Raw genomic sequence first — 26,211 nt, forward strand, 5'->3', positions numbered from 1 at the left:
ATGGTATCGTATTGTTGTTTTAATTTACATTCCCCTGATAACCAGTGAGGTTGAACATTTTTCATATATTTATTAACTATATGGGTTTCCTCTTATTAGAAGCGCCTCTTCATTTCCTTTGCTCATTTCTCTACTGGATTATTTGACCTTTTCCCTACTGACTTGTGGCAGTTCTTTACATATTCTGTATACGAATATTTTTGTTACGCACATTAAAATCATCTCATAGATTATTGATTGTCTTTTAGCTTTATGATATCCCTGTCCCAGCTAAGATTTTAAAGGCTGTCAGCATTTTCAATCTTTTCCTTTATGGTTTGTGCTTTTTTTGTGTGTCTCATTTAAATAACTGTTCCCAACACCAAGGCTGTTTTGCAAGATTTCCTTCAAGCAGTTTTAAGTTTTGTATTTCCATATTTAGATCTTTAAATGAGTTTTATTTTCATGTCTGATGTGACGTAAGGATCTAATTTTATTTTGTTCTACACGGATGACCAACTGTGCAATATCATGTGCACAGGTCCATCCTGTGCAAGGTCCATCCTTCTCCCACTGATTTGCGATGGCTCTATTTCACATACAGTTCACATATGTGTACAGGAGTGTTTCTGGGCTCCCTATTCTGTTCCATGGCTCTATGTGTCTATCTCTGTTGCCAAACTATTCCATTTTATTACTACAGCTTTATAATAAGTTACATATAATAATGTTGTAAATTATATGTTATATAGGTATAGTGGGTTTTCATTATTGCCTTGGTAAAACGTTGGTGAAGACCTAAATACTTTGAAAAGACATGATGATATAGCCAATTATTCTTCTTTTCATAACAGAATGACTGTACTTAATCTCATGTCTCCCTCCCATACTCCTTCCCCAGTATAGAAAACAAGCCTGAAGACTAATTAAAAACCACAACTTCGTCTTTTCTAAGAACTGCAAAACAGGAAGGAAGGAAGGGAGGTGCCCCTCAGCCAGAGGCTGGAGACCACCATCTCCAGTTCCTTAAAATCATTTTGATCACGGGAGTTCTACTATACATGATAAAACCTAAGACAACCCCCGCCCCCCGCCCACCACTCTGAGAAGTGCCCTTTGATCAGTTGGGGAGGAGTGGCTCTGTGACACTTAGGTAGGGGAGAGGCGACCCTGTGACACTCAAGTAGGACAGTCAACAGCTGGTGATCTTCAAGTACAGAAACAATTGAGATGTGTGATACTCAGCAGAGGGGTGGAAGGTGCCTCCAAAAGCCTATTAGAAGGGGTGCTGATAGTAATATCTGAAAGGGTTCACAGTGTTCCGTAACACACTTAGGGATCTATAGCTTCATCAAGGTTTTGACCTGCTCTCTCTTCCTATGAACATGCAGTCCCATATCACAATGGGAGAGAGGGACCTGATTTCCTCCCTGTGCAACTAGGTGAGTGGAGTGTTGAGTGGAACAAAATTATTGATTTTAGATGATGTTGCTAACATCAAGCAGTAAGTCCTGGAAACTCCTGGAAGCAGGTACCTAACTTTCCCCCGGACACGTTCTCAACACTGACTACTTACCGACAGGATGACTGCATGTATACTACGCTCAAGGCATTGGGACTGAAGAGAAGGGTGCTTGGTAGCTCCATTAAAGCCTCCCTCAGCATTACAAGAGAAGGGGTACAAGAATAAATTAGGTAAGCATCTAGTCCATTTACTTTCTTCTAAGAGGCCTAATGAAATGAAGCTCACTCCCTTTTACCAGATCTTACCAAACTTTCCACATTTTTACCACCCACTACTGATCAACTCAAGGGTGAAATTATGCAAAGAGAAAAAGAAATGGAGGGTAAAAAGGAAGAAAAGAAATAAAATATATGAGACAATATGAAACGTCAATGTGCAGATTTCCTAATATCCTCCTTATTTGGGCTACCTCCTGGTGATTTTGAAGGTCAATCAATCTCTCTGTCTCAGGGGATCAAACTGAGAAATAGTAAAGAAATAAAATAGATCATTTCAGGAAATAGTAGCATCATGTGAAATGACATGAGAAAAAAATACACCTAAGAGAAAACTAATCATTCAAAATTAACTTTTAAGAAATACTCAACACTGTGTTAAGAAGCTCCAACTGTGTTTTCTCTCATTTTTCCAAAACTGCTCTTAAAGCCCATAGCTGAATACAAAGGTACTAAGTACCTCCTTCTCATTCCCAGTTCAGTGGAACTCCCCACAATGGACATATTTCAGCAAAAACCCCCACTGGGAAGGGAGAGAAGGTTTAGGGTGAGGAGAAGGTATCTCTACCCCTCAACATCTTATGAGTTGCTTACAGTTTGTATAGCAAGATAGCACACACTATAGGGCATATTGTATTAGTGGTTACTTACCAAGGGGATATTTATTTTAGTGATAAAAAGTGATAAAAAGAAAATTATTTTATTTTTCATGCCACATCTAGGAGAGGTGAACACCTTTCCTGGGTTCAGAGGTTATATTCCTCCAGCTTTTTTGTTTAAAACAATGAAAGCCCAGTCTAGCTAGTTTAGGCAAGAAAAGAATTTAATAAAGGCCACACAATTTCCCACAACACCAGGAAACCAGGTTTAGAGGTGACCACGCCACAGATTTGCGCCGTTGGAGACAAATCAGCCACCAAACTCCAGCTTGGGCTTCTAACAGTGGAACACTGCTCCTGCTGCCTCTAGAAACTGGACTGTATTTACCAAAAACAGATTCTTCTAGGTACTTCTTCCTTTTATTATTTTTTTTTTGGCTGCACCGCACAGCATGTGAGTTCTTTTTTTCCCTTTTTTAAAAATTTATTTTTGGCTACGCGTGGGCTTTCTCTAGTTGCGCTGAGCAGGGGCTAATCTTTGTTGTGGTGCACAGACTTCTCATTGCAGTGGTTTCTCTTGTTGTGGAGCACGGGCTCCAGGCGCACAGGCTTCAGAGTTGTGGCACAAAGGCTCTAGAGCGCAGGCTCAGTAGTTGTGGCACACGGGCTTAGTTGCTCTGCGGCATGTGGGATCTTCCCGGACCAGGGCTCGAACCCGTGTCCCCTGCATTGGCAGGGAGATTCCTAACCACTGCGTCACCAGGGAAGCTCCCAGCATGTGGGATCTTAGTTCCCCCACCAGGGATCGAACTCATGCCCCCTGCATTGGAAGCATGGAGTCAACCACTGGATCTCCAGGGAAGTCCTAGGTACTTCTGATTAGAGTCTAGAGTGAGTGCATTTGACTGGCAAAGTTTCAGGCCACTAGATTGTGCCCTCACTGAAATATAAACTTGGAAAAGTGAGTTTCTGGCCTCTCCAATGGGGAAGTGCAGATATACAAAGGAGGGAATTCTCTCAAAGGAGAAGAGTGTTCAAAGTCACAGTGAGGCCAGAGGGAATAACAATGTGCCCTCTAATGTGGAAACTGCATTTCCTAAATCCCTGCTTCTCAAGCTTCAGTGTGCAAACAGATCACCTGGAGATCTTGTTAAAATGCAAATTCTGATTCTGTGGGTCTGGGGTGGGACCTGAGAATCTGCATTCCTAATAAGTTCCCAGGTGAGACTGGTCCATAGACCATTTTAGTAGATGAATAGATGTTACTGCATAAAATCAGAATCTATTATACTTGACTATTCAAGAGTATTGAGCACAGTCTAATAATGGCAGCAATGATGACGACAATGAAAATATTAATAATGGTGGAAATTATTATTTATTGAATGTTTATCACACATCATGTACTCTCTTTAGTGCTTCACCTATACTTTGCATTTGGTCGTCAAACAATCCTGTGAGACAGACATGTTATTACTTTTCAAATGAGGAAACTGAGTCTCAGAGAAATAAACTGACTTAGCTAAGGTCACAAGGCCAGTAGGAGACAGGGCTGGGAATCAACCTAGGCATGTCTGATCCCAAACTCTGAGTGGCCAAGCTCTACTATCTCAGTGCCCAGCACTGCCTGTCATATCAATCCTCAGATGAGCACCCCTTTATGAAAACGAGGGAAATGATGGTATTAACTGAGCCTGAATTTTAATTTTGCCTCTCTTACCTTTCAGAATTTATGTTGCAGGTCTTCCTGCAGGAAGGTACAAGAAAGGGTGTGGCTAAGAAAGTAAATTTAGACTTGTTCCGCCTTGTAAGAAGAGGCATATATTTCTTGTAGGATATGAAAATATATAAAATAATGTATGCTTGTATATGTATGTATACATATGCATATATACACAGACATAAAAGCATATGCTTACTTATACATATTTCTATCCCTTATATTAGAACACTGTTCTAGTATACCTAGTCTTTGAATGACACATATAAACAACTCCTCTATCTGCCCACACAAAGAAAACTAAATGCTCAAAAAAACAAACAACTGCAACAAAAACCCACCCCACACAAATAGTAGTAGGTGTCTCTGGTGTGCTGCCTCTTTCAAGATTAGAATCCAGAATGTCCCTGGAAGAACACTCCCACCTGACCCCAACACTCAGCTGTGGGGTCTACTTAGGACTGGTCTCAATACAGTTCCCAGGGTATGAGCTTGATGCTTCAAGGATTAATTCGGGGGTTAGTGGGAAGGCGGTGGCACAGGCTCTGTCCACTGCTAGGCATGAATCCCAGCAACACTTGGCAACCGCCTCGGGGACCAAGCAGGGATCAAGTATCTATAAGTGAAGCTAATACAGAGGAAGCTGAGATGAGACATGGTAAGAGAGAAACTGCAGACATTGTTTGAACCCTGGATAAAAGCTCATTTGAAGACGTGTCCTTCGACTATAATGCAGTTAATTGTCTTTATACATTCATTTTAACTCAGATCTTCTGTTTCTGACACGAGAAACCATTGTTTATTTGTGTCAACACAGACCAAATAACTAGAAGTAATACGCAACTTAATTTTTAAAACCTCACTGAACTCAATTTTACATGAGTAGGTTTCAAAAAGTATTCTATTAAATGCTTTAGACTACATCCATTTTTCTCTGAATGCATTGTTTTATAGAAAATATAATCAATTAGTAAAAATTAGAAGAAAAAAGATAAAGAGATTAAAAAAACCCCAAAACTGAAAATCTTGAAATAGACCCAGTTATAAACAAAAATGAGATACATAAATCAATTCAGTGTACAATGGGAATTATTCAATAAGTGATGTTGGAACATCTGACTACCTATAAAAATAATGAAGTGAGGTTCCACCCTAAAATATATTCTGATTGTAGAGTTAAAGGTAAAAAAAGAAAGGAGACAGAAGGGGAGGAGAGGAAAAGAGAACCAAAAAACAAAACAGAAGACAACATAGGAAAATATTTATTTGATTCAAGACAGGAATTCCTAAGCAAAATGCCAAAGGCAGAAAAGATGATAGCTAACTAGACAGATAGATAGATAGGTAGGTAGAGGTTTAAAGAACAGCCTTCATAAAAATTAAGAAAATCCATACCTCAAAAAATCCCATCAACAAAATTATATAGAAATTAATGGTGGACTCCCCTGGTGGCAGTGTGGTTAAGAATCCACCTGCCAATGCAGGGGACACAGGTTCGAGCCCTGGTCCGGGAAGATTCCATATGCTGCAGAGCAACTAAGCTCATGCACCACAACTACTGAGCCTGCGCTCTAGAGCCCGTGCTCTGCAACAAGAGAAGCCACCACAATGAGAAGCCCACACACTGCAACAAACAGTAGCCCCTGCTCACTGCAACTAGAGAAAAAGCCTGTGCGCAGCAATACAGATCCAATGCAGCCCAAAAAAAATAATTAAAAATTAATTAATTAATAAAAAAATTAATGGTAAAGTGGGAAAATGTACTTCCAATATACATGGATATGTATTTCCAATATATATGATAGACTATGAGTTAATATTTCTAATATATAAAGAACACATATGAATCTATTAGAAAAAGATAAAGATGTAGATTTTCAAAAGAAAACACATATATTACAAATGTGAAAAGCAAAAGTTGATTGCTTGCTACAATAAGACTTCTGAGAAAAAAAAGCTGACTAATAAAAGGGGTTCTCCTACACTGTTGGTGGGAATGTAAGTTGGTACAGCCACTATGGAAAACAGTATGGAGGTTCCTCAGAAAACTAAAAATAGAATGACCATATGATCCAGCAATCCCACTTCTGGTAATATATCCAGACAAAACTATAATTCAAAAAGATACATGCACCCCTACATGCATAGCAGCACTATTCACAATAGCCAAAACATGGAAACAACCTAAATGTCCATCGACAGATGAATGGATAAAGAAGATGTGGTACATAAATACAATGGAATACTACTCAGCCATAAAAAAGAACGAAATAATACCATTCACAGCAACTAGAGATTATCATACTAAGTGAAGTAAGTCAGAAAGACAAATACCATACGATATCACTTATATGTAGAACCTAAAATATGGCACAAATGAACCTATCTACAAAACAGAAACAGACTCATAGACATAGAGAACAGATTTGTGGTTACTAAGGGGGAGGGGGAGGAGAAGGGATGGACTGGGAGTTTGGGGTTGGTAGATGCAAACTATTACATTTAGAATGGATAAACAACAAGGTCTTAATGGATAGCACAGGGAACTATATTCAATATCCTGTGATAAAACATGATGGAAAACAATATAAAAAAAGAATGTATACACGTGTATAACTGAGTCACTTTGCTGTACAGCAGAGATTAGCACAACACTGTAAATCAACTATACTTCAAATAAACATGGGGGGTTCTTGCACAAAATCATAAAAGAAGCTGTGTGTATGTATGTATATTTAAGAAATATACACATAGAAACCCAGCTCATGATGCAATAAAAATTTTAATTTATGACAAATGCTCCAAATTTACATAAAAATCTCAAAAATTAATGGAACTGAAACCACTGCGAGATAGTCAATAATTCTTCTAATAATGTATGTCCTCTTTACTCATGACTGTTTGCTAAGATTTGAGTTGAGCATTGTAATAGGGCTGACATGAAAATTAATAATTTTATCCACACATTGTTAACATTTGATAACTTTGTGAGTTTAGTTCTAAACAGAAATAAGAACGGTTTTCCAATAGGGAAACAGATTTTTTTTGGCCGCACTGCGCATCTTGTGGGATCTTAGGTCCCTGACCAGGGATTGAACCCGGGGCCACGGCAGTGAAAGCACCAAGTCCTAACCACTGAACCGCCAGGGAACTGCCAGGAAATAGAATTTAAATGACATCAGTAAAACTAAACAAAATGGAACAATTTCTCTTTGTTTCTGTCTGACTAGTCATTTGTCAAATTATTTATTTAAAAAATATTATTCAAAGATATGCAGTATTTCTACAATGATTTGATAAAGACTTAAGGTTGCACAACATCCATTTTAAAAGTACCCGATGTTGCTTTTAGCTAGTTCTTTCAGAACCTTTCTTCTTTGCTTAGTCCTAAGTATGCTTTACATATTAAGTACTTAAGGTCCATTTGTACATATTCATTCACATACATTTGGATGTGCTGGATTCTGAATTTTTTTTAAAAACCTATGTTTAAAATAAATTTATTCTAATATAAATAAATATGCAAATAAATAAATAAAACTTTTAGAGCACAGAGCCTAGTTCGGGCTCTACAGAACAAAGGTAAATTATAAGTTAACTTTATATATCTCTCATAAAAGAAAAGTATCAATCAGATTTTTATTTGTCCATTGATGTTTCCAGTCCAAAGAGTGTTTCTCTAAAGCTAATAATATCTTGGCAATATAATATCCTTTCACAGAACAATGGATCAAAACATCAGGATCATTCTTTAGGAAATTCCTATTACAGTTAGTTTGAGCCTCAATGTCCCATTTACTATACACATACTAGCGGACTAATATCCACTAGGCAGATGCAAGGAAATCTTTCAACTTGCTTTTGCAGGGGTAAATTATTAGAAGGATATACAATACAAACAATAGTTTTACTAAGCTGTTTTGCTATACTGGACCACTTTGTAAAATACATTTCTGAATTCTACCCTCAAATATAAATTAAGTGAGAATGTAGAAACTCTGTCAGGCTGTCTCCTATTTTACAAAAAAAAGGGGGGAAGGGGGACAAATAAATAAACCAAATTCACAACTATTTAAGTGAAAAGGTATTACTTATATCCTATATGTATCAAGAGTTAGAGTCTTAGTACAAAGACTTTCACAAGCCTAATAAAGATAATATTGTGTCTAATGATGTGAATATTGGCCAAAGACCATGTTGTGATTAACTGATTGAATTAAAACTAGAAAGCAAGGAAGGAAGAAGGAGAGACAGCCCAGGGAATATGGGAGAGAATATTTACAAATCGTATTTAATAGAAGACTTACAACCAGAATCTATAAAGAACTCTTATAACTCACCAATAAAACGACAACATAACTAGAAAATGGGCAAAGGATCTGAATGGGTTTTTCTCAAAAGAAAGATATACAAATGGCCAATGAGCACATTAAAAAAAACATAGGCATTAGGGTAAAATACAAGTCAAAACTACAACAAGTTACTACTTCACACACCCAGCAGGATAATTTTTTCAATGGAAAATAACAAGTGTTGGTGAGCATATGGTGAAATAGGAATCTTTTAAAATTGTTGGTGAGATTGTAAAATGGTGAAGCTGCATTGGAACACCGTTTGGCAGTTCCTCAAACATAGAGTTACCATATGACCCAGTGATTCCACCTCTAGGTAGCTGCCCAAGTGAAATGAAAATATATGTCCACACAAAAACTTGTATATAAATGATATTAGCAGCATTATTTACCACAGCCAAAAAATGGAAACAACCTAAGTATCCATCAGCTGATAAAGGAAAACAAAATGTGGTCTATCCATACAATGAAATAGAAAGGAAACTAACACTGATAGACGCTACCACACAGATTAACCTTAAAAAAATTATGCTAAGTACAAGAAGGCCATCACAAAAGGCCACAAAATAAGAGTCTATTTATATGAAATGTGCACAACAGGCAGATCCATAGAGACAGAAAGTAGATTAGTGGTTGACTGGGGCTGGGAGGAGGGAAAGAATTACTGCTAATGGGTATGGGGTTTCTTTCTGGGGTGATGAAAATATTTTGAAATTAGATACTAGTGATGGTTAATAATAGCCCAGATTAAATAAATACTGAATGTTAGAATTACAGAACATTTAGAATGTTAGAATTAAAGATAGGGGCCTCATATAATTATTTCTTTCTCCTCTCAATCCATTCCAGTTAGGTCCAGGTATTCCAGAAATGCAAGTTATCTGATTATTATAAATTTTGAGAGAAAAAATAAAATACTTCTTCAAGATATATTTGTTGCTTTTTAAAAAAACTTGTTTTAAACTGCCACACCAACTAAAATGAATAAAGTGCTAAATTGGTTCAAATAAATAATACTGAAAAAAACGTCAGGTCTATTTTCAATGTATGCCTAAACCAACACCATTTTGGCTTCAAAACAGTAACCAAGAGCATTAAAAAAAACTTTCAAAAATAACTTTACTTATAAAAATTCAGCTTAAGATCAGATACAAACCTTAAATACAGCCATGCAATATCAACAGCACAATCCTACAGCTGTCCTCTCAGCCCTGAGGTACATCGACTGGATAGATGGCCTTATTTCAGATGAATTTCCTTTACTGTATCACCTGGATGTATACTATTTCATTATTTCTATCTTTCTGAGAATAATAAAGGCCCAAATTCTAGCAAATTGAGCCAGTGGTTTTAGGAGTGCTGACGGCGCAGAATTCTCTGATGTACGTGGATGAGGGACTCTGTCACCTCACGTGCCATACCTGGTATGCACTGTGCCGTGGCCTCAGTGGTTATGGTCGGAGCAACTGGAGGCTGCTGCTGACTGGAGCTCACTTCTGGCTCTGTGTTAACTGAGGGAGAAAGGGCCACCTCACAGGAGGAGACCTGGCTGGGCAGATGGGACAGGAACTCTTCAGAAGCAACTTGCTCATCCTGTCCAGGCAGCTGCAGGGCAGACAAAGGGATGCTGATCTGTTTGTTAGGATGGGATGTGCTCACCGGCATCTGTATGGCCACCTGTTGGCTGGTGCCATGGGCACTAGTGGGTCCTCTGTTTGGTGAAGCCAAAGATACCCTACCAGTCTTCTGGACGACTGGTCTAGACATCACAGAGGGGGATGCAGACATACCATGTGGGTCTAGCTCTGTGCTGATGGCAGATGTTACATGGGGAATCAGCTTAGCAGACCCTATACAGGAGGGACCAGCATGAGTCTGAGACTTAGGTTTTGCCATCTGCGTCAACGAGAGGGCTGGTCCATCTACCCCTCCGGTCAGCTCTGCATTTGCCACAATATAATAATCTTCAGGAATCTCCTGTTTGATTTTCTTAATGATCACATCACTGCTGCATTCATCAATCATCTGAGCTTGGGAGCTTGAATGGAGAGAAGATGGGACTATTCCAGGCCTTTTCCGAGCAATGCTTTGAGGCCTTTGGGTTTGGGGTTCAAAGTCACTATCCTCATCTGTAACAGAAGACTCACAAACCATGTCAAACAGAGTGTTTTCATCTTCATACTCTTCAACAGCTTCATCCAGTTCAGAGGGCTCACTGCAATAAGAGAAGTCACAAGAGTCTCTGGTCCGATTACAGTCTAGCTTTGCTTTCACTGGTCTCCCAGGGTACCTTTCAACAGGGCTAGTTTGTGTCTCAGAGGGCACTCCAATTATACTGGGACTATCAGAGTTAAAGCTTCTGTTATCCTGGAAACAGACCCTTTCTTGGGAGCCAGCTCTGCAAGTAGCTGTCAGTGGCCAGTGATAAGCATGGCCCGCACTACAGCCCCACATTGCTGTCAGGTTCCCATGGGAACCTTCTGAAAGCAAATGTTTCAGGTTTGGAATGAGGCTGCAAATGGTCCCATGGCTGTGGGCCCAGCTGACCAATTTGGATAGATTCTCAGATGAGGTATGAAGGCAATCCTCCATGTTACAGGATCAGCAGTGTCTTTCCTAAAGGAAAATAATCAGAATAGAAGCTATTATTACCCAAGATATTCCCATATCTCAATCACTTCAATTTCCTTAAACTATGATCATGTGGCATTAAAAAAAAAGTACTTCAAAACTGTATACAGGGCTTCCCTGGTGGCGCAGTGGTTGAGAGTCCGCCTGCCGATGCCGGGGACAGGGGTTCGTGCCCTGGTTCGGGAAGATCCCACATGCCGCGGAGCAGCTGGGCCCGTGAGCCATGGCCGCTGAGCCTGCACGTCCGGAGCCTGTGCTCCGCAACGGGAAGAGCCCACAACAGTGAGAGGCCCGTGTACCACAAAAAAACAAAAAACAAAACAAAAAACAAACAAACAAAAAAACAAACTGTATACAGTTAATATCACTGCATATGGGCAGAGACTGGAAGAGAATACAGGAAAAAAAGTAAAAACAATCGATGGTTTATGGCTGTGGGACCTGAGAAATTTTCTGTTAATTTCCTTTATTGTTATAATGTCTACATAAGAAAAAAAAGTGAAAGAAAAAAAAAAGAAACAAGCAATAAAAAAAGAGGTGAGCTTTTTCATAGTACATTTTACTTCCAAAGTCACACAGAGAGAGGTTCAGTCAGCCCTGTAATAATAAAATGTGTGTATTATTTGTATTAACCAGGAGGATGAACTTCTAACTTCACCTTCTGCTACCATAAATTTCATTACTAGAGGCAGGGCCACCAAAGGCTTAGATCCTCCAGGATGGATGTCAGAGAAGGGAAATCTGGTTTTCTGCTGGGCACCAGAAAACAAATGACACTACTGGGAGTCCAAGAAGAGAATGAGGGGCTGTATCTGGGAAGTGGGGAAGAAAAGTCTTTAACAGAGATGGGAAAACAGTCTGGGAGGGGAGCAACTAGAGGCCCCTGCTGGGGTCAGGGGCACAGGCAGGCTGTAGACCAGAAGCAAGGATGGGTAGGCCGGGTGCCAAATCTTAGGAGCAGGCTTCCCACCTCCTTGCTGTCTGAAATTTCTGAGTCATTGCCTTTATCTCACAATTTAGAGGTAAAAACTTGGGTCCGGTGTATTTTACCATCTGAGGTTCCTATACACCCAAGTTGGTATATAATCAACTACCACAGAGGAATGAGTCATTCCTTATTGGGAAGAGGTCAAAAAGAATACTTGTTATGGGTCCTTGACTGGGTAAGAGTGAGGACAATATGATGAGCAAAAAAAGTAAAGAGGCACGTGGAGTCCACATGTGATTAAAAAGGTTTAATAAGGCTCTGTCAAAAGGGACATCCTGGGAAGAATTAGGGAGGAAGGAACAAGGATCTTTTTCTTTTGAATTTTATTTTTTTTTATACAGCAGGTTGTTATTAGTTATCCATTTTATACATATTAGTGTATACATGTCAATCCCAATCTCCCAGTTCATCACACCCCCCCCCGCCACTTTCCCCACTTGGCGTCCATACATTTGTTCTCTACATCTGTATCTCATTTCTGCCCTGCAAACCAGTTCATCTGTACCATTCTCCTAGAGGAACAAGGATCTTGATGTGTGTTCCCTGGTCATCTGCAGCTGTGGGTGACAAAAGGTACCTCGCTGGAAGTGGGCTCTGCACTAAGGTGCCAACGTCCAACTGCAATGCCATGTGACCATGCAAAAGGGCACATAAGAGCCTCCATTCTCTGCCCTATCTCCATGGCACACCAACAGTGGAGTTTGGTAAATTCAGATCCTTTAACATGTTTTGTAACATGTGTGATATGGCCTCTGTGATACGGCCACGGCTATAGTCAACCTCCCGACCCTCATTTTCTACTACTACTATGGCCTTTTCCCATATTTCCTATCTCCTCTCTAAACAGTTTCTCACCCTCACTGGGCCTCTAAAAACTCATTCTTTGGCTTGATATGTAGCCTTCCTCTTTCTTCACCTGGAAAACCCCTTCAAGACTGACCTCGGGACCACTTCCTGTTGAAGTCTTTCTAGATACTCTTTCAGTCTCAGAGATTTTAGATTTTCTTCCTGTACTTCCATTATCTCAAGAAACTTGGCCTTTGCTGTACTGTTATCAACTGACATTCTTATCCATTTCCCAGACTTGACTGAGGATTACCTGAGGACAGGGACTATGATATAATTTTTCATTCATCAGTGAGGACCTACTTAGGGATACAGAAGTTAATAAGATATGGTCCTGCTCTTGAGACCTTATAATCTATTGCTGGTGCTGAATAAATGAATGAAGAGTGAATGAATGAATTTATAAATGCTGGCAGCACCATCAACACTAACAAAGTAAACATATAAGACCCTCAAATAAGAAACAAGAAGTTTCCTCCTAAGACTTTTATTGTAATCATTCAAGGGATTAGAGGATTTTATCCCCAGTGATGTAACCAAAACACAGCTGCCTTGTGTATGTAGGAGAGTAATACATGAACAACCAGATTTTATGAAGCAGCACAATAAATCAGAAGGAAAGGGACTAGTGTGGGAGTCAAGAACTTCAAATTTTCGTCCTGGAGTTCCTGTCTGTGGCCTCAGACAAGCCACTAATTATCTCTAAGCTTAAAATGACAGGACTATAATCTTTATGTTTCCTTCGTACTCTAGCAATTTAGGAACTTAACTTCATTTATATTCCTTTCATATAACTTTAAAGTAGAAATGCAGAAGAACAGAAAGACTGCGGGGGGGCGGGGTGTTGATGTTTGTGTATTGTCTGCGCCGCACGGCTTGCGGGATCTTAGTTCCCCAACCAACGACCGAAACTGAGTCCTCGGCAGTGAAAGCACAGAGTCCTAACCACTGGTCCACCAAGGAATTCCCTGATGTTTGTTTTTTGAGCTTTCTTAACATATCTGTTTAGTTGGTATGGCAGAGACTGCTGTTTGCCTACCCAGTATCCACTGTCTCTTAATCATTACAGAGTCCCAATCTATTGGGGCAGCAATATGCTCACCTAAAACGTATTTCCCAACTTCCTTTGAAATGGGAAATCTCATGACACCGTTCTGGCCAATAATATGTAAACGGAAGTCACTGGGTGGGGCTTCTGCAAAAGCCCTTTGAAGCACAGACTTGTCCCAGTTTTTGCCTTTTTCCCTTTGTCCTTCCCTTTCTTCCTGCCTGGAATAAGGACATGATGGCTGGGTCTGCAGAGGCCATCTTAGGAGCATGAAATAAGGACTTAAGGATGGGAGAGAATAGCCAGAGGAGCTTGGTGACATCATGGAGCCACTGCATCAGCTCTGAACTGCCTAAGATTCCTTGTTACTTAAGGGAAAGATAATCCCATGATCTTGTTTAAGCCACTGTTGTTGAAGTGTTTGATTACACACAGCTGAACTCAACTACTAACTGATACACAAAAAATAATACATTCACCTCTGGTTTTTGAAATCTTAGAGCAGAATCCTTCATTTTCTTTGCACTATACTCTAGGTTTCTCAGACTGGATTCCACAAATAAATCTTGGGAGGTCTATAATTTTATGCCATAATGTTTATAATTGTTTTCATTTCTATCATAATAAAAAAACAATTAATATAAGCATATTATGAATCATCTAAATCTTATATCTAAGTATCACCTTGTAATTTTCGTTCCCCTTTGCCTTTGTATCTATACTCATATTAGTGTCCATAATCAACTAAAATAACATCACTCAACTTCCAATTTGTTGGGAAACTTGTTCATGCTGTACTCTTTTTAGCAGATATAAATACAAAACTACTCTTCTGCATTAATAATATTCAAATGAAAAGTATTATGATTTGACATCATGAAAATGGCATATGCAATGGTGAAGCAAAATACCTCTTTAAATGTTGTAGGCTAACGAGAAAAGAAATAAATGATATATGCTCACAGAAAAAATCATATACGTTATGGCACAATATTTGAATGAAGTCATTTTAACAGTTCAAACTGTAAAAAATGTGGCAGAATCAAAACACAAAATTGTGTAAGCCTGAGGAAGTCAAAAGTACTTATTATCCAGGTAAGAGCTACTATACAGTAGTAAAATAGTAACTTTGCTGAAGACCCGCAGCCAGAAAAAATTATAATTAAAATAAAAGGCAAAGTGGATAAAACTTTAAATTTTGTTAAAAGCTTATCCACTTAATTCTATAATAATCACCAACCTTTAAGAATCAACAGGTAGTAATCATAAGTCACTTTTATTACATTATGAAACTTACTAGCAATCTCATGAAGAGGCTCTTAAACTTTTCTTGAGTACCATAAAATGAAAATATTTTTCCAGTATTACTATTAACACAATTCAACCAGGCAACCAAGGTTAACTGGTAGCTATGAGAGCATAATTAGCTAATATTTAAGGTACTTAAATGGATTGAGTCTAAGCTGACAAGGAATAGCTATCAATATACTGCAATATATTCAAAGTTTAATACAAAACAGAATCAACCATAAGACAATCAAGGTACTTTCAAACTGCTGAGAATAAGTACAGCTAACCCTTGAACAATATGGGTTTGAACTGTGCAGATGTACTTAAACACTGATATTTTTCAATAGTAAATAGTACACTACTACACAGTCAGTGGTTGGTTGAACCCTGGATACAGAGGGCCTACTATAAATTATACACGGATTAACTTGGAGTTGTTCAAGGATCAACTGTAGTTTCTAGGATCTACTAATTTCCTTCAGCAGTCTGATGATAAGCTCTATGCTGAAAAATAATGTTTCTTCTACATTTTCAAGAATAGAAAAATAACTTCAGATAGGATTTTCCCATATTTTATATGGGCAATGATTAGATTAGACACTAAGCTTTACAGAATTATCATGGGATATGTCATTAAAAATTGAACCCCAAGGAGGCCTGCCTAGCAGAGTGTAGGTTAAGTGTGAGATTTGATTACCCTAAATCAGTAAACAAAGCTATAAAGTTATCATCACCACACTGTTAACTTAGGCAAGCAGATATTCTATCATTAGTATTTTTATTGTTAAAGTCAAAATCAGAAACATTATAGAATCAGACTTTCTACCATTAAACCTAACATTAATTATTAGGTTTCAGAACAACATAAAACTATTATTATATCTAACATTCACTGAACAATTACTGATTGCCAGGTACTACTCTAGGACTTGACATATCAATAATCCTAACTATATCAACAATCCTAATAAATTAGGTAACTTATTATCCTCATTTTACTTGGACAAAGTAATGGTAGAGCCAAAATTTGAACTTCAGTCTTAACTCCAGAGCCCACACTGTTCATTAACATACTATACTGCCTCCAGCATTATAACAGTAGAAAGATATTGTCTCAAGTCTGGTTCTCTTGCCTGTGCGTCCAGAGCCTGTGCTCCGCAACGGGAGAGGCCACAACAGTGAGAGGGCCGCATACCACAAAAAAAAAAAAAAAAAGTTGTTAATTTGAACTTATGGTTTTGTAGTTTTACTTTAGTTGAATTTGTATGTCTGTTTTTTTGTTTTTGGTTTTTTTTGCAGTATGCGAGCCTCTCACTGTTGTGGCCTCTCCTGTTGCGGAGCACAGGCTCCGGACACACAGGCTCAGCGGCCATGGCTCACAGGCCCAGCCGCTCCGTGGCATGTGGGATCTTTCCAGACTGGGGCACGAACCCGTGTCCCCTGCATCGGCAGGCAGACTCTCAACCACTGCGCCACCAGGGAAGCCCAGTTTTGATTTACAGGTTTATTAGAAGTATAAGCATATATTTTATGTATAAACATATTTAAATAACATTATGATGAAAATGACTTAAGCCAGCACTAGGTATAAAGAAGGTTCATGAAAATATTTTTCTTTCAAAAGTTTGAGAAAAACTTTTTTTTAGGAAAACAAAAATGGTATAAAAAAATATGTCGCTTTTCCAAAGCCTGACGATGAGCTACCAGTCAAACACCATGAATATCCTGTTGGCTTTCACCTGACTTCAGTTACAACAATTTGCCCCACAGTTCTTACAGTCTCTCTGGACCGGCATGGCCGCTGAGCCTGCGCGTCTGGAGCCTGTGCTCCGCAACGGGAGAGGCCACAACAGTGAGAGGCCCGCGTACTGCAAAAAAACAAAAAACAAAAAACAAAAAACTTTTCCGGGCTTCCCTGGTGGCGCAGTGGTTGAGAATCCGCCTACCAATGCAAGGGACACGGGCTCGAGCCCTGGTCCGGGAAGATCCCACATGCCGTGGAGCAACTAGGCCCGTGAGCCACAACTACTGAGCCTGTGCGTCTGGAGCCTGTGCTCCGCAACAAGAGAGGCCGCAACAGTGAGAGGCCCGCGCACCGCAAGGAAAAGTGGCCCCCGCTCACCGCAACTAGAGAAAGCCCTTGCACAGAAACGAAGACCCAACACAGCCAAAAGTAAATAAATAAATTAATAATAATAATAAAAATCTTTTCCAAAAAAAAGATTTCACTGGTAAATTCTATCACTCATCAAGAAAGAAATAATACCAAAATTATGTAAATATTTTCAAAAACTAGGAGGAAGAACTACCCAACTTGTTTGAGGAGGCCAGCATAACCCTTAATACCAAAACCAGACAAAGATATTACAATAAAGAAAATTATAGATCAATATTCCTAATTTGATGCAAAATCCTTTAAAAACTTTAGCAAGCTGAATCCAACAATATATAAAATGGGTAATACATCATGACCAATCCCAGGAATGCAGACTTATCCCAGGAATGCAAGGTTGGCTGTTTATTCAAAAACTAATCATACTCCAATAAAAATTAATAAACACAAAACCCAAAAACTAATCAATATAATTCAACATATTAACCATCCACTGGGGGGCATATGATCAATTTCAATAGATGCAGACAAAGTATTTGACAAAATTTTAAATCTATTTATGATAAAAACTCTTAGCAAACTAATAATAGTAGGAACTTCCTCAAACTGATAAAGTACATCTACAAAAAGTCTACAGCCAACATCATACTTAATATAAAAGACTGAATTGTTTCCTCCCAAGATCAGAAATAAGGCAAGAACATGCTCACTTGCATAATTTTTTTTTTTTTGCGGTACGCAGGCCTCTCACTGTTGTGGCCTCTCCTGTGGCGGAGCACAGGCTCCGGACGCGCAGGCTCAGTGGCCATGGCTCACGGGCCCAGCCGCTCCACGGCACGTGGGATCCTCCCGGACCGGGGCACGAACCCGCGTCCCCCGCACCGGCAGGTGGACTCTCAACCACTGCGCCACCAGGGAAGCCCACTTGCATCATTTTTATTCAACATTGTATCAGATGTCACAGCTACTGAAATAATACAATAAATGAAAAGGAAGAAAAATTAGAACAGAAGAAGTAAAACTTGTCTATTTGTAGATGATAGGGTTGTTTATGTAGAAAATTCCAGAGAATTCACAAAACAACAGCTAGAACTCATAAATAAATTTAGCAAAGTAACAGGATAAAAGATTAATATTTTAAAAATCATATACCAGCAACAAAATATTAGAAAATTAAAGTTTAAAAAATTATATTCATAGTAGTGCCAAATGTATTAAATACTTAGAAACAAATCCAAGACTTCTATACTGAAAACTACAAAACACTGCTGAGAGAAATTAAACATGACCTAAATAAACAGAGATATATACCATATTTGTAGACTGGGAAGATTCAACATTGTTAGGTTGGTATTATTCCCAAATTGATCTACATATTCAATGCAATTCCAATCAAAATTCTAGCAGGCTTTTTTAGTAGAAATTGACAAGTCGATTCTAAAGTTTATATGGAAATATAAAGAACTTATAGAATAACTAAAGCAAAATTCTAAAGTAAGGATAAAGTAGGAGGACTCACTCTACCTGATTTCAAGACTTAACAATAATTTCCAGCTACAGTAATCAAGATCGTGGGGTACTGACAAAAGAATAGACACATATATCAATGGAACAGAGGAAGTAGCCAAAAATAGACCCACACATATTTGGTCAATTGATTTTTGACAAAAGTGTAAAGGTAATTCAATAGGAAAGGAAAATCTTTCCGACAAATGGTGTTGGATGAATAGGATATCCATTAAAAACAAAAAAAATCAACCTTTAGTTACACTACACATAAAAATTAACTCAAAATGGATCACAGACCTAAATCTGAAACTAGAAAACTTTGAGAAGAAATCATAGGAGAATATCTTTGTAACCTTGGAGTAGGCAAATGTTCTTTAGGATGCAAAAAGCACGAGCCATAAAAAATTCTGATAAATTTTACCATATCAGTTGCTAATGGAATATAACTAGCTTTAGCAGGGATGGAGAAGGGATCCATTAAACTTAAACACACTCAACATTGCTACCTTGTTTCAGGAGTTCCCTGAGTAACTTTCAATGCAAAGGAAACTTGGGTATGGTCTAAAAAGCACTGATGATGTCTCAACTAACAGACCAGTGATTTAAAAACCTAGAAACAACAACGACAAAAATAAAGCAGAACATGGGAAGCAAGAGTTCTTTTAAAAAAACAGAAATAAGGTTACTCTGTTTTTTCTTATTGAGAATGAAGTAAACTTCCTATTTTATTTTCCCACCAATTAGAACTCTCAGAATCTAAGAAGTATATCATTTAAACTTAATTTCTCCATATTCCCATTAAAGGATACAATTTATTATGTATGTTAAATATGGAAAACTACTTAAACAACGGAGATTTTATCAAAAACAAAAAAGTCTGAAGAAAAAAGTTCCAACATTAATGTGTAGAAAGGAGATACTACTTAAAAAAAACACAGTAAAGGATATGGAAAGGGTATTTATTGCTATTGAGGCCTAGAATGTGCTTTCTAAAATTTAAAATACATCTATTGTTTCAAACAAAATTTATATGTAAATTATATAAATTAGTAGACATTAAAAATGGGCTTACAAATAAAGAATTCAGAGAATATTTGCTTTTACTTTAAGATAGTGTATTTATTAATTTTCAAATGTCACAACTACCATGTAACTATTATGTAATTTTTGGAAACAGACAAATTCTAAAGATATTTTGTCCATAGTATTGATAATTTAAAAAATCACACAAAAATATTTTAAAATTCCATACCATGCATATATAACATGTATTTCATTTATATTTCAATTCAGTAAAATCTACTGAATACCTGCTATATGCTAAACACTGTGTTATGGGAGTAAATTGTATCCCTCCAAAAAGATATATTTTAGTCCTAAGTCCCACCACCTCAGAAATACCTTATTTAGAAATAGAGTCATTGCAGATGTAGTCAGTTAAGTTTGGATGAGGTCATACAGAGGTAGGGTAGGCCCCTAACCCAACACGACTGGTGTCCTTAAAAGATGACAGATACACAGGGAGAAAGCCATGTGACAATGAAGGCAGAGGTTGGAATTATGCAGCTGCAAGCCAAGGAACACCAAAGATTGCCAGCAAACCACCAGAACTGAAGCTAGTAAGAGGAAGGAAGGATTCCCTGCAGATTTCAAAAGGAACATGGTCCTGCCAACATCTTCATTTAGGACTTCTAGCCTCCAGAATTGTGGGACAGTAAATTTCTGTTGTTTTAAGCCACCCAGTTTGTGGTACTTTGCTAGGCAGCCCTAGGAAACTAATACACACTGTGTGAAGCATTCTGGAAAAAAAAGAGAAATAAAACTGGCATTCTTGACTTCAAGAAGTTTAAAGTTTAATAGTACACTATGTAAGCCAATTAATTAATAAACTATAATACAATATAAGTAAATGTTCCAGATATGGGGATAATGATTAATTCTACTTTTGGGGTGAGGAATGCAAAGGAAGTAGTGTCTGCTTCCCGAAAGAGGTGGAGGCATATTCTGCACAAAGGCGCAGTGACTTCAAACAGTATGGTGATTTTAGCCAACTATAAGGATTCAGTTACTACTGGCTTGTGACCTTTAAGATGGGAACTATGGAAGAAAGATTAAACTGAAGAATCATGCAGGGGCAAAAGCACGATGGTCTTTGTGCACCATACAAAGAGCTTGGGAGTTTACTTTGTGAAGGGCCTAAATCAGAAAACAGACATGGGCCAAACTCATATTTTATAAAGATCATTTTTCAGATAGATTAAAAGGTGACAAGGGGCAAAGGAGTCTAGACCAGAGTCTAGACCAGAGGCCTAAGGAATTAAAGAAGAGAGGAAGAGAGGGCAGATCTATTCGAAGGTAACAGGCAGCAATTGGTGATGAATTGCTTTTGAGGAATGAGGGTGAAAAGAGAGGCTAGAATAATTCCCAGCTTTCTATCTTGAAAGCCAGGATAGATTTTTTCTCAATCAAGATAAATATCATAAGAGAAAGAGCAAACGTACAGATTAGGAGTGATGATTTGTTCAATTTCCTTTAAAAAGCAACGGACTCAGGAATCACTGATTTTAACGGCATAACATGAACAGTCTATGCAACTTACACATAAAAACCTCCCAACCTATAGACAAGTATGCCTTTCTATAAAGCCTTATATGACTTTGCAAAACCATTTAAGGTAATTTGAAAAGTGAAAACCATTTCAGTAGACTTTCAAAGTCATTTTAATCAGGTTTCCTGGGTGAGAGTATAAAATATGTGCCTTCAGAGATATTCCCTGGCTCATGTAACTTAGTTCCCTGAGTCAAATGTAAAGTGTCACCTGTCAACCATATTTTCAACAAACATGTATTAAACATTGTGAAGCGCTGGCTAAATCCTGGAAAGAGAAGGGTGACAAAGGCAGATTGTGTCATCACAGAGCTTACAGTCTAGGAGGACAGAGAAACAATAAAACAAATAATTTCAATCAAACATAGTAAGTGCTACAACAGAGAAAGAACATGGTGTTACAGGAACACGAGGCAGGGGCATCTCACCTACACTGAGATGAGTCAGGGAAACTTGGCTGCCTCTTACCCCACTAGCTTCTATGTAAGCTGAGAACCAAGGGACACACAGAAGTTAGTGAGAGGCAGGAAAAGTGTCCCGTTTGAAGGCCCAGAAAATAGAGAACATGCTATGTTTGAGAAAATGGAAGTTGTTCAGTATGGCTGAATGAAAGAACATAAGGAGGGGTCCATAAGGAGTGAGGAATGCACAAGATGTGTCGGAAAAGGAAGGCAAGGGCCAGATCATGAGGATCTTGTAGATCGTGTAAAAAACTTTGGGCTTTATTATAGAGATAATAAGAAAGTATTCTATGGTTATAAGTAAGAAAGCAAAGTAAAGTAAAAGTAAAAAATAAAGTAACTTAAGTAAAAAATCATCATTCTGATAATAGTTTGAAGAGATCTAAGTCAGAAGTAAGAATCCAGTTAGGAGACAGAATGTAATAATTGAGTTAAGATATATTATTGGTAACCCGCCTTCAATAGTGCAGGGATGTTAAAAGGACAATAGATTTGAAAACCAAGTTAAGAGGCAGGAGATGAAAGATTAGATATGGGAGATGGGAGGAAGGAATAGTTTAGAGATTCTGACTTGGCCACTGAGAAAGGGTTTGGTTTATGCCGTGTTACTTTGAGGTGCCTTTAAAACATCCAAAAGGACTTCCTTGGTGGCACAGTGGTTAAGAATCCGCCTGCCAATGCAGGGGACACGGGTTCGAGCCCTGGTCTGGGAAGATCCCACATGCCACAAAGCAACTAAGCCCGTGCGCCACACTACTAGGCCTGTGCTCTACAGCCCACGAGCCACAAGTACTGAGCCCACGTGCCACAACTACTGAAGCCCACGTGCCTAGAGCCTGTGCTCCGCAACAAGAGAAGCCGCCGCAATGAGAAGCCCGTGCACCACAACGAACAGTAGCTCCCGCTCGCCACAACTAGAGAAAGCCCATGCGCAGCAACGAACACCCAATACAGCCAAAAATAAATAAATAAATAAATAAATTTTTAAAAACCCCACAAACATCCAAAAGGAGGTATAGACACACAGATCAGTATCAAAAGACTGATAAAAGGAATGATGCAAAACATCTATGAACGTTTTTGCACAATCACAATATATAGGATAAAAACTGGACACACAAAATGACATTAACGATAGCCTGATCTAAAAAAAAATAGTGGTTATGAAGAACCTAGGAGTAGGACAGGAATAAAGACGCAGACGTAGAGAATGGACTTGAGGACATGGGGGAGTGGGAACGGTAAGCTGGGACAAAGTGAGAGAGTGGCATGGACATATATACACTACTAAATGTAAAATAGCGAGTGGGAAGCAGCCGCATAGCACAGGGAGATCAGCTCGGTGCTTTGTGACCATCTAGAGGGGTGGGATAGGAAGGGTGGGAGGGAGACACAAGAGGGAAGAGATTGGGGACATATGTATATGTATAACTGATTCACTTTGTTATAAAGCAGAAACTAACACACCATTGTAAAGCAATTATACGCCAATAAAGATGTTAAAAATGCATTAGATAGAAAAGGATAAGCTGAGAATATTTTATTCCATCAAAAAATAAAAATAAAAAGGCATAAACGTGGGAAAAAATTAATTACAATTACAATGGCATTCCATTCATTCAAAATATTCCCTATGTGTTGATTAGCAGTATTATCCAATCACATTTTAAAAGTGGTTTTCCTGTCAATGAACATAATTTGACATGATGATTCATGCTTTACAGTCCATTCAAAGAAGAAGTATACAGTAAATAGAAAAACTGAAATTCTATCTCAAAGTGAGTGATGTTAACATTTTTAGCTGTCTTTAAATTCACACAGCCTCATTCTCCTGATGGAATTTTCCAGGACTTAAGGAGTAGCAGGGCCTAATAATGAAGAATCTGTCCTAGATGCTGAAAATACAGCCCCACCTTGCTAAGTGAGCTAAAGGCAGGCTGATATCATATTTCAGAGAACCATGCGAAAACACATGCTACTCCACTGTCCACTGTAACTGCTCTGACCAAGGTCACCAATAACCTCCATGTCAACAACTTCATCTGACACTCCTCGGTTCTCTTCTTTTGGCTTCTCAGTGGCTTGTTAGAGCTGTTCTCTGCCTTACTTGAAATTCTATATCTTCCTTGGATTTCCATGACACTGCCCTGTTATTTTCTCAGTTTCCTTTGCTGGGGTTCATCATCTTTTTTTTTTTTTTTTTTTGTGGTACGCGGGCCTCTCACTGCCATGGCCGCTCCTGTTGCGGAGCACGCACAGGCTCAGCAGCCATGACTCACGGGCCCAGCCGCTCCGCGGCACGTGGATCTTCCCGGACCCGGGGCACGAACCCGTGTCCCCTGCATTGGCAGGCGGACTCTCAACCACTGCGCCACCAGGGAAGCCCTCATCATCTTTTTTTTTACTTTTAAAACTATAACTTATCAGTGGTCCTAGAATTCTTTTCATATTACTGTCTTACCAGGTGATGCTCTCATCCACCCCTACAGATCAGTTATCAGGTACATACCCTGACAATTAATATCCAAATTAATATTTCAATAAATGGCATTACCATCTCCTCACCTGCTGAAGTCCATATCCTACAAGTCACTTTTGACTCCAATATGTTCTTCACATCTCTATGTAGAGGAACCTGCAGGCCTAGTTCAATTCTAAGACCTCACCTCTGGCCACTGGTTTCCAAAACACTAGGTTTTATAAAGCTTCTGTTTTATACTACTGCTACACTCCTAAAGCTTATAATAAAAGATGAAACATTCAGACAAAGATGCATATTCTTTATGCATAGTGGATAAGCTTTAAATAAACATTTTTAATGTAGTAATAAGTTAGTTAATAAGTGTGGATATAATTACATGATATACATGGATACAGCTACATAATACATAAATTAATTCTTATATCTTTGCTGGTTCTCAGGAAGGGAGGACAGGTCTTTTTCATTATTGTGAAATATTTCCTCCTGGGAATGAGATTTCGAAGCTACTGTATATATTATATTAATAGCCCCTCCATTCTGACTTCCATTTTTAGGAATGAAGATGGTGAGTACTGAAAGTGGTAATAATTGTTCCAGATAAGATGGTGAATCAGTGAAAGGAATTGAGAATGTGAGTAATCTATTTTTGTTCATAAAGCTAAATATTTTAGAAACTCTGAAAAGGCCTTAACAGATATCGAGATGGCTTGAATTTCAGGGCATTGGTAATACGACTAAACCCTTCAATTTGAGGTCATAGCATTCATTTGAGAAAATACTCAAAGAAGGAAAGAGACCATTTCCCTGAGAAATGCAAAGGAATTTAAAAATTGATATGGTTTTGGTTGAGTATTATGGTCCCTTTACAAAAGCACAAACATTTCCTTACTTTTTCATATTTTCTATAGTTCATATTCTGATTCACTGCATATTTATCTATTTTACAATGAATATTGCATCATTTAGAATTCTAGTAGCTGAATATGTTTTTATATTTTGGAAGGTAAATCCCTCCTCGTTATCCTCACTTTTCAAAATTGCTTTCTGATTCCTAATTTTTATGGCAAAGCTTCCAAAGTTTAACGAATTAAGTATGATATTAGTTATTTGTTCCTAATAAATTTTCTTAACTATGTTAAAAATTTTTTCTGGGCTTCCCTGGTGGTGCAGTGGTTAGGAGTCCGCCTGCCAGTGCAGGGGACACGGGTTCGATCCCTGGTCCAGAAGGATGCCACATGCCGCGGAGCAACTAAGCCCGTGCACCACAACGACTGAGCCTGTGCTCCAGAGCCCACGAGCCACAACTACTGAGCCCGCGTGCCTACAGCCCGTGCCCCGCAACAAGAGAAGCCACCACAATGAGAAGCCCACGCACAGCAACAAAGACCCAATGCAGCCAAAAATAAATAAATAAATTTATTTTAAAAAAATATTTTCTATGTTTCTTAATTAAAGAATGTTGGATTTTATCAAGTATTTACTCAACTATACATCTGATCTTCTTTTTTCTTTTTTTCATCGTAAGTTACATTTACAGATTTCTCACTGTTGACCCACCTTGCATTCCTACTGCTACTTCTCAATTTCTGTCACTAGCCCCTCACCTTCTCTTTCACCTTTAAAACTAAGTTCATCAGTGGTTCTGGCACTCTTCTCATGGTGCTGTTTTACTAGATTATGTTTTCATCTACCTCTGTCAATCTGGTTAGCAGATATATATTCCCCAATATTTTCCTAATTAATACCTCAATAAATGGCATCACCATTTTCCCAGCTGCTGAAGCACAAATCCCAGATTTAGATTTCTAAATATTTTTTAGGATTTGAGGATCTTTACACAAATACA

General features: G+C 38.4%; 1 protein-coding gene across 3 annotated transcripts in view; it reads right to left on the minus strand.

Annotated features, from left to right (window-relative positions):
- Positions 1 to 26,211, minus strand: part of KIAA1958 (KIAA1958 ortholog) — a 171,912-nt gene that overhangs the window by 70,912 nt on the left and 74,789 nt on the right. Inside the window, exon 2 of one of the 3 annotated variants that reach the window (XM_007449765.1) lies at positions 9,812 to 11,006. In XM_007449765.1, the coding sequence (XP_007449827.1) occupies positions 9,812 to 10,982 (1,171 nt within the window). In that variant the 5' untranslated portion in view covers positions 10,983 to 11,006. Of the gene's footprint in view, positions 1 to 9,811; positions 11,014 to 26,211 lie in introns of those variants that run through there. The other 2 variants (XM_007449764.1, XM_007449763.1) reach the window with 2 other exon arrangements.

Source organism: Lipotes vexillifer, unplaced genomic scaffold, assembly GCF_000442215.2.
Source record: "Lipotes vexillifer unplaced genomic scaffold, Lipotes_vexillifer_v1.1 scaffold230, whole genome shotgun sequence".
In the NCBI taxonomy this organism is placed as follows: Eukaryota; Metazoa; Chordata; class Mammalia; order Artiodactyla; family Lipotidae; genus Lipotes; species Lipotes vexillifer.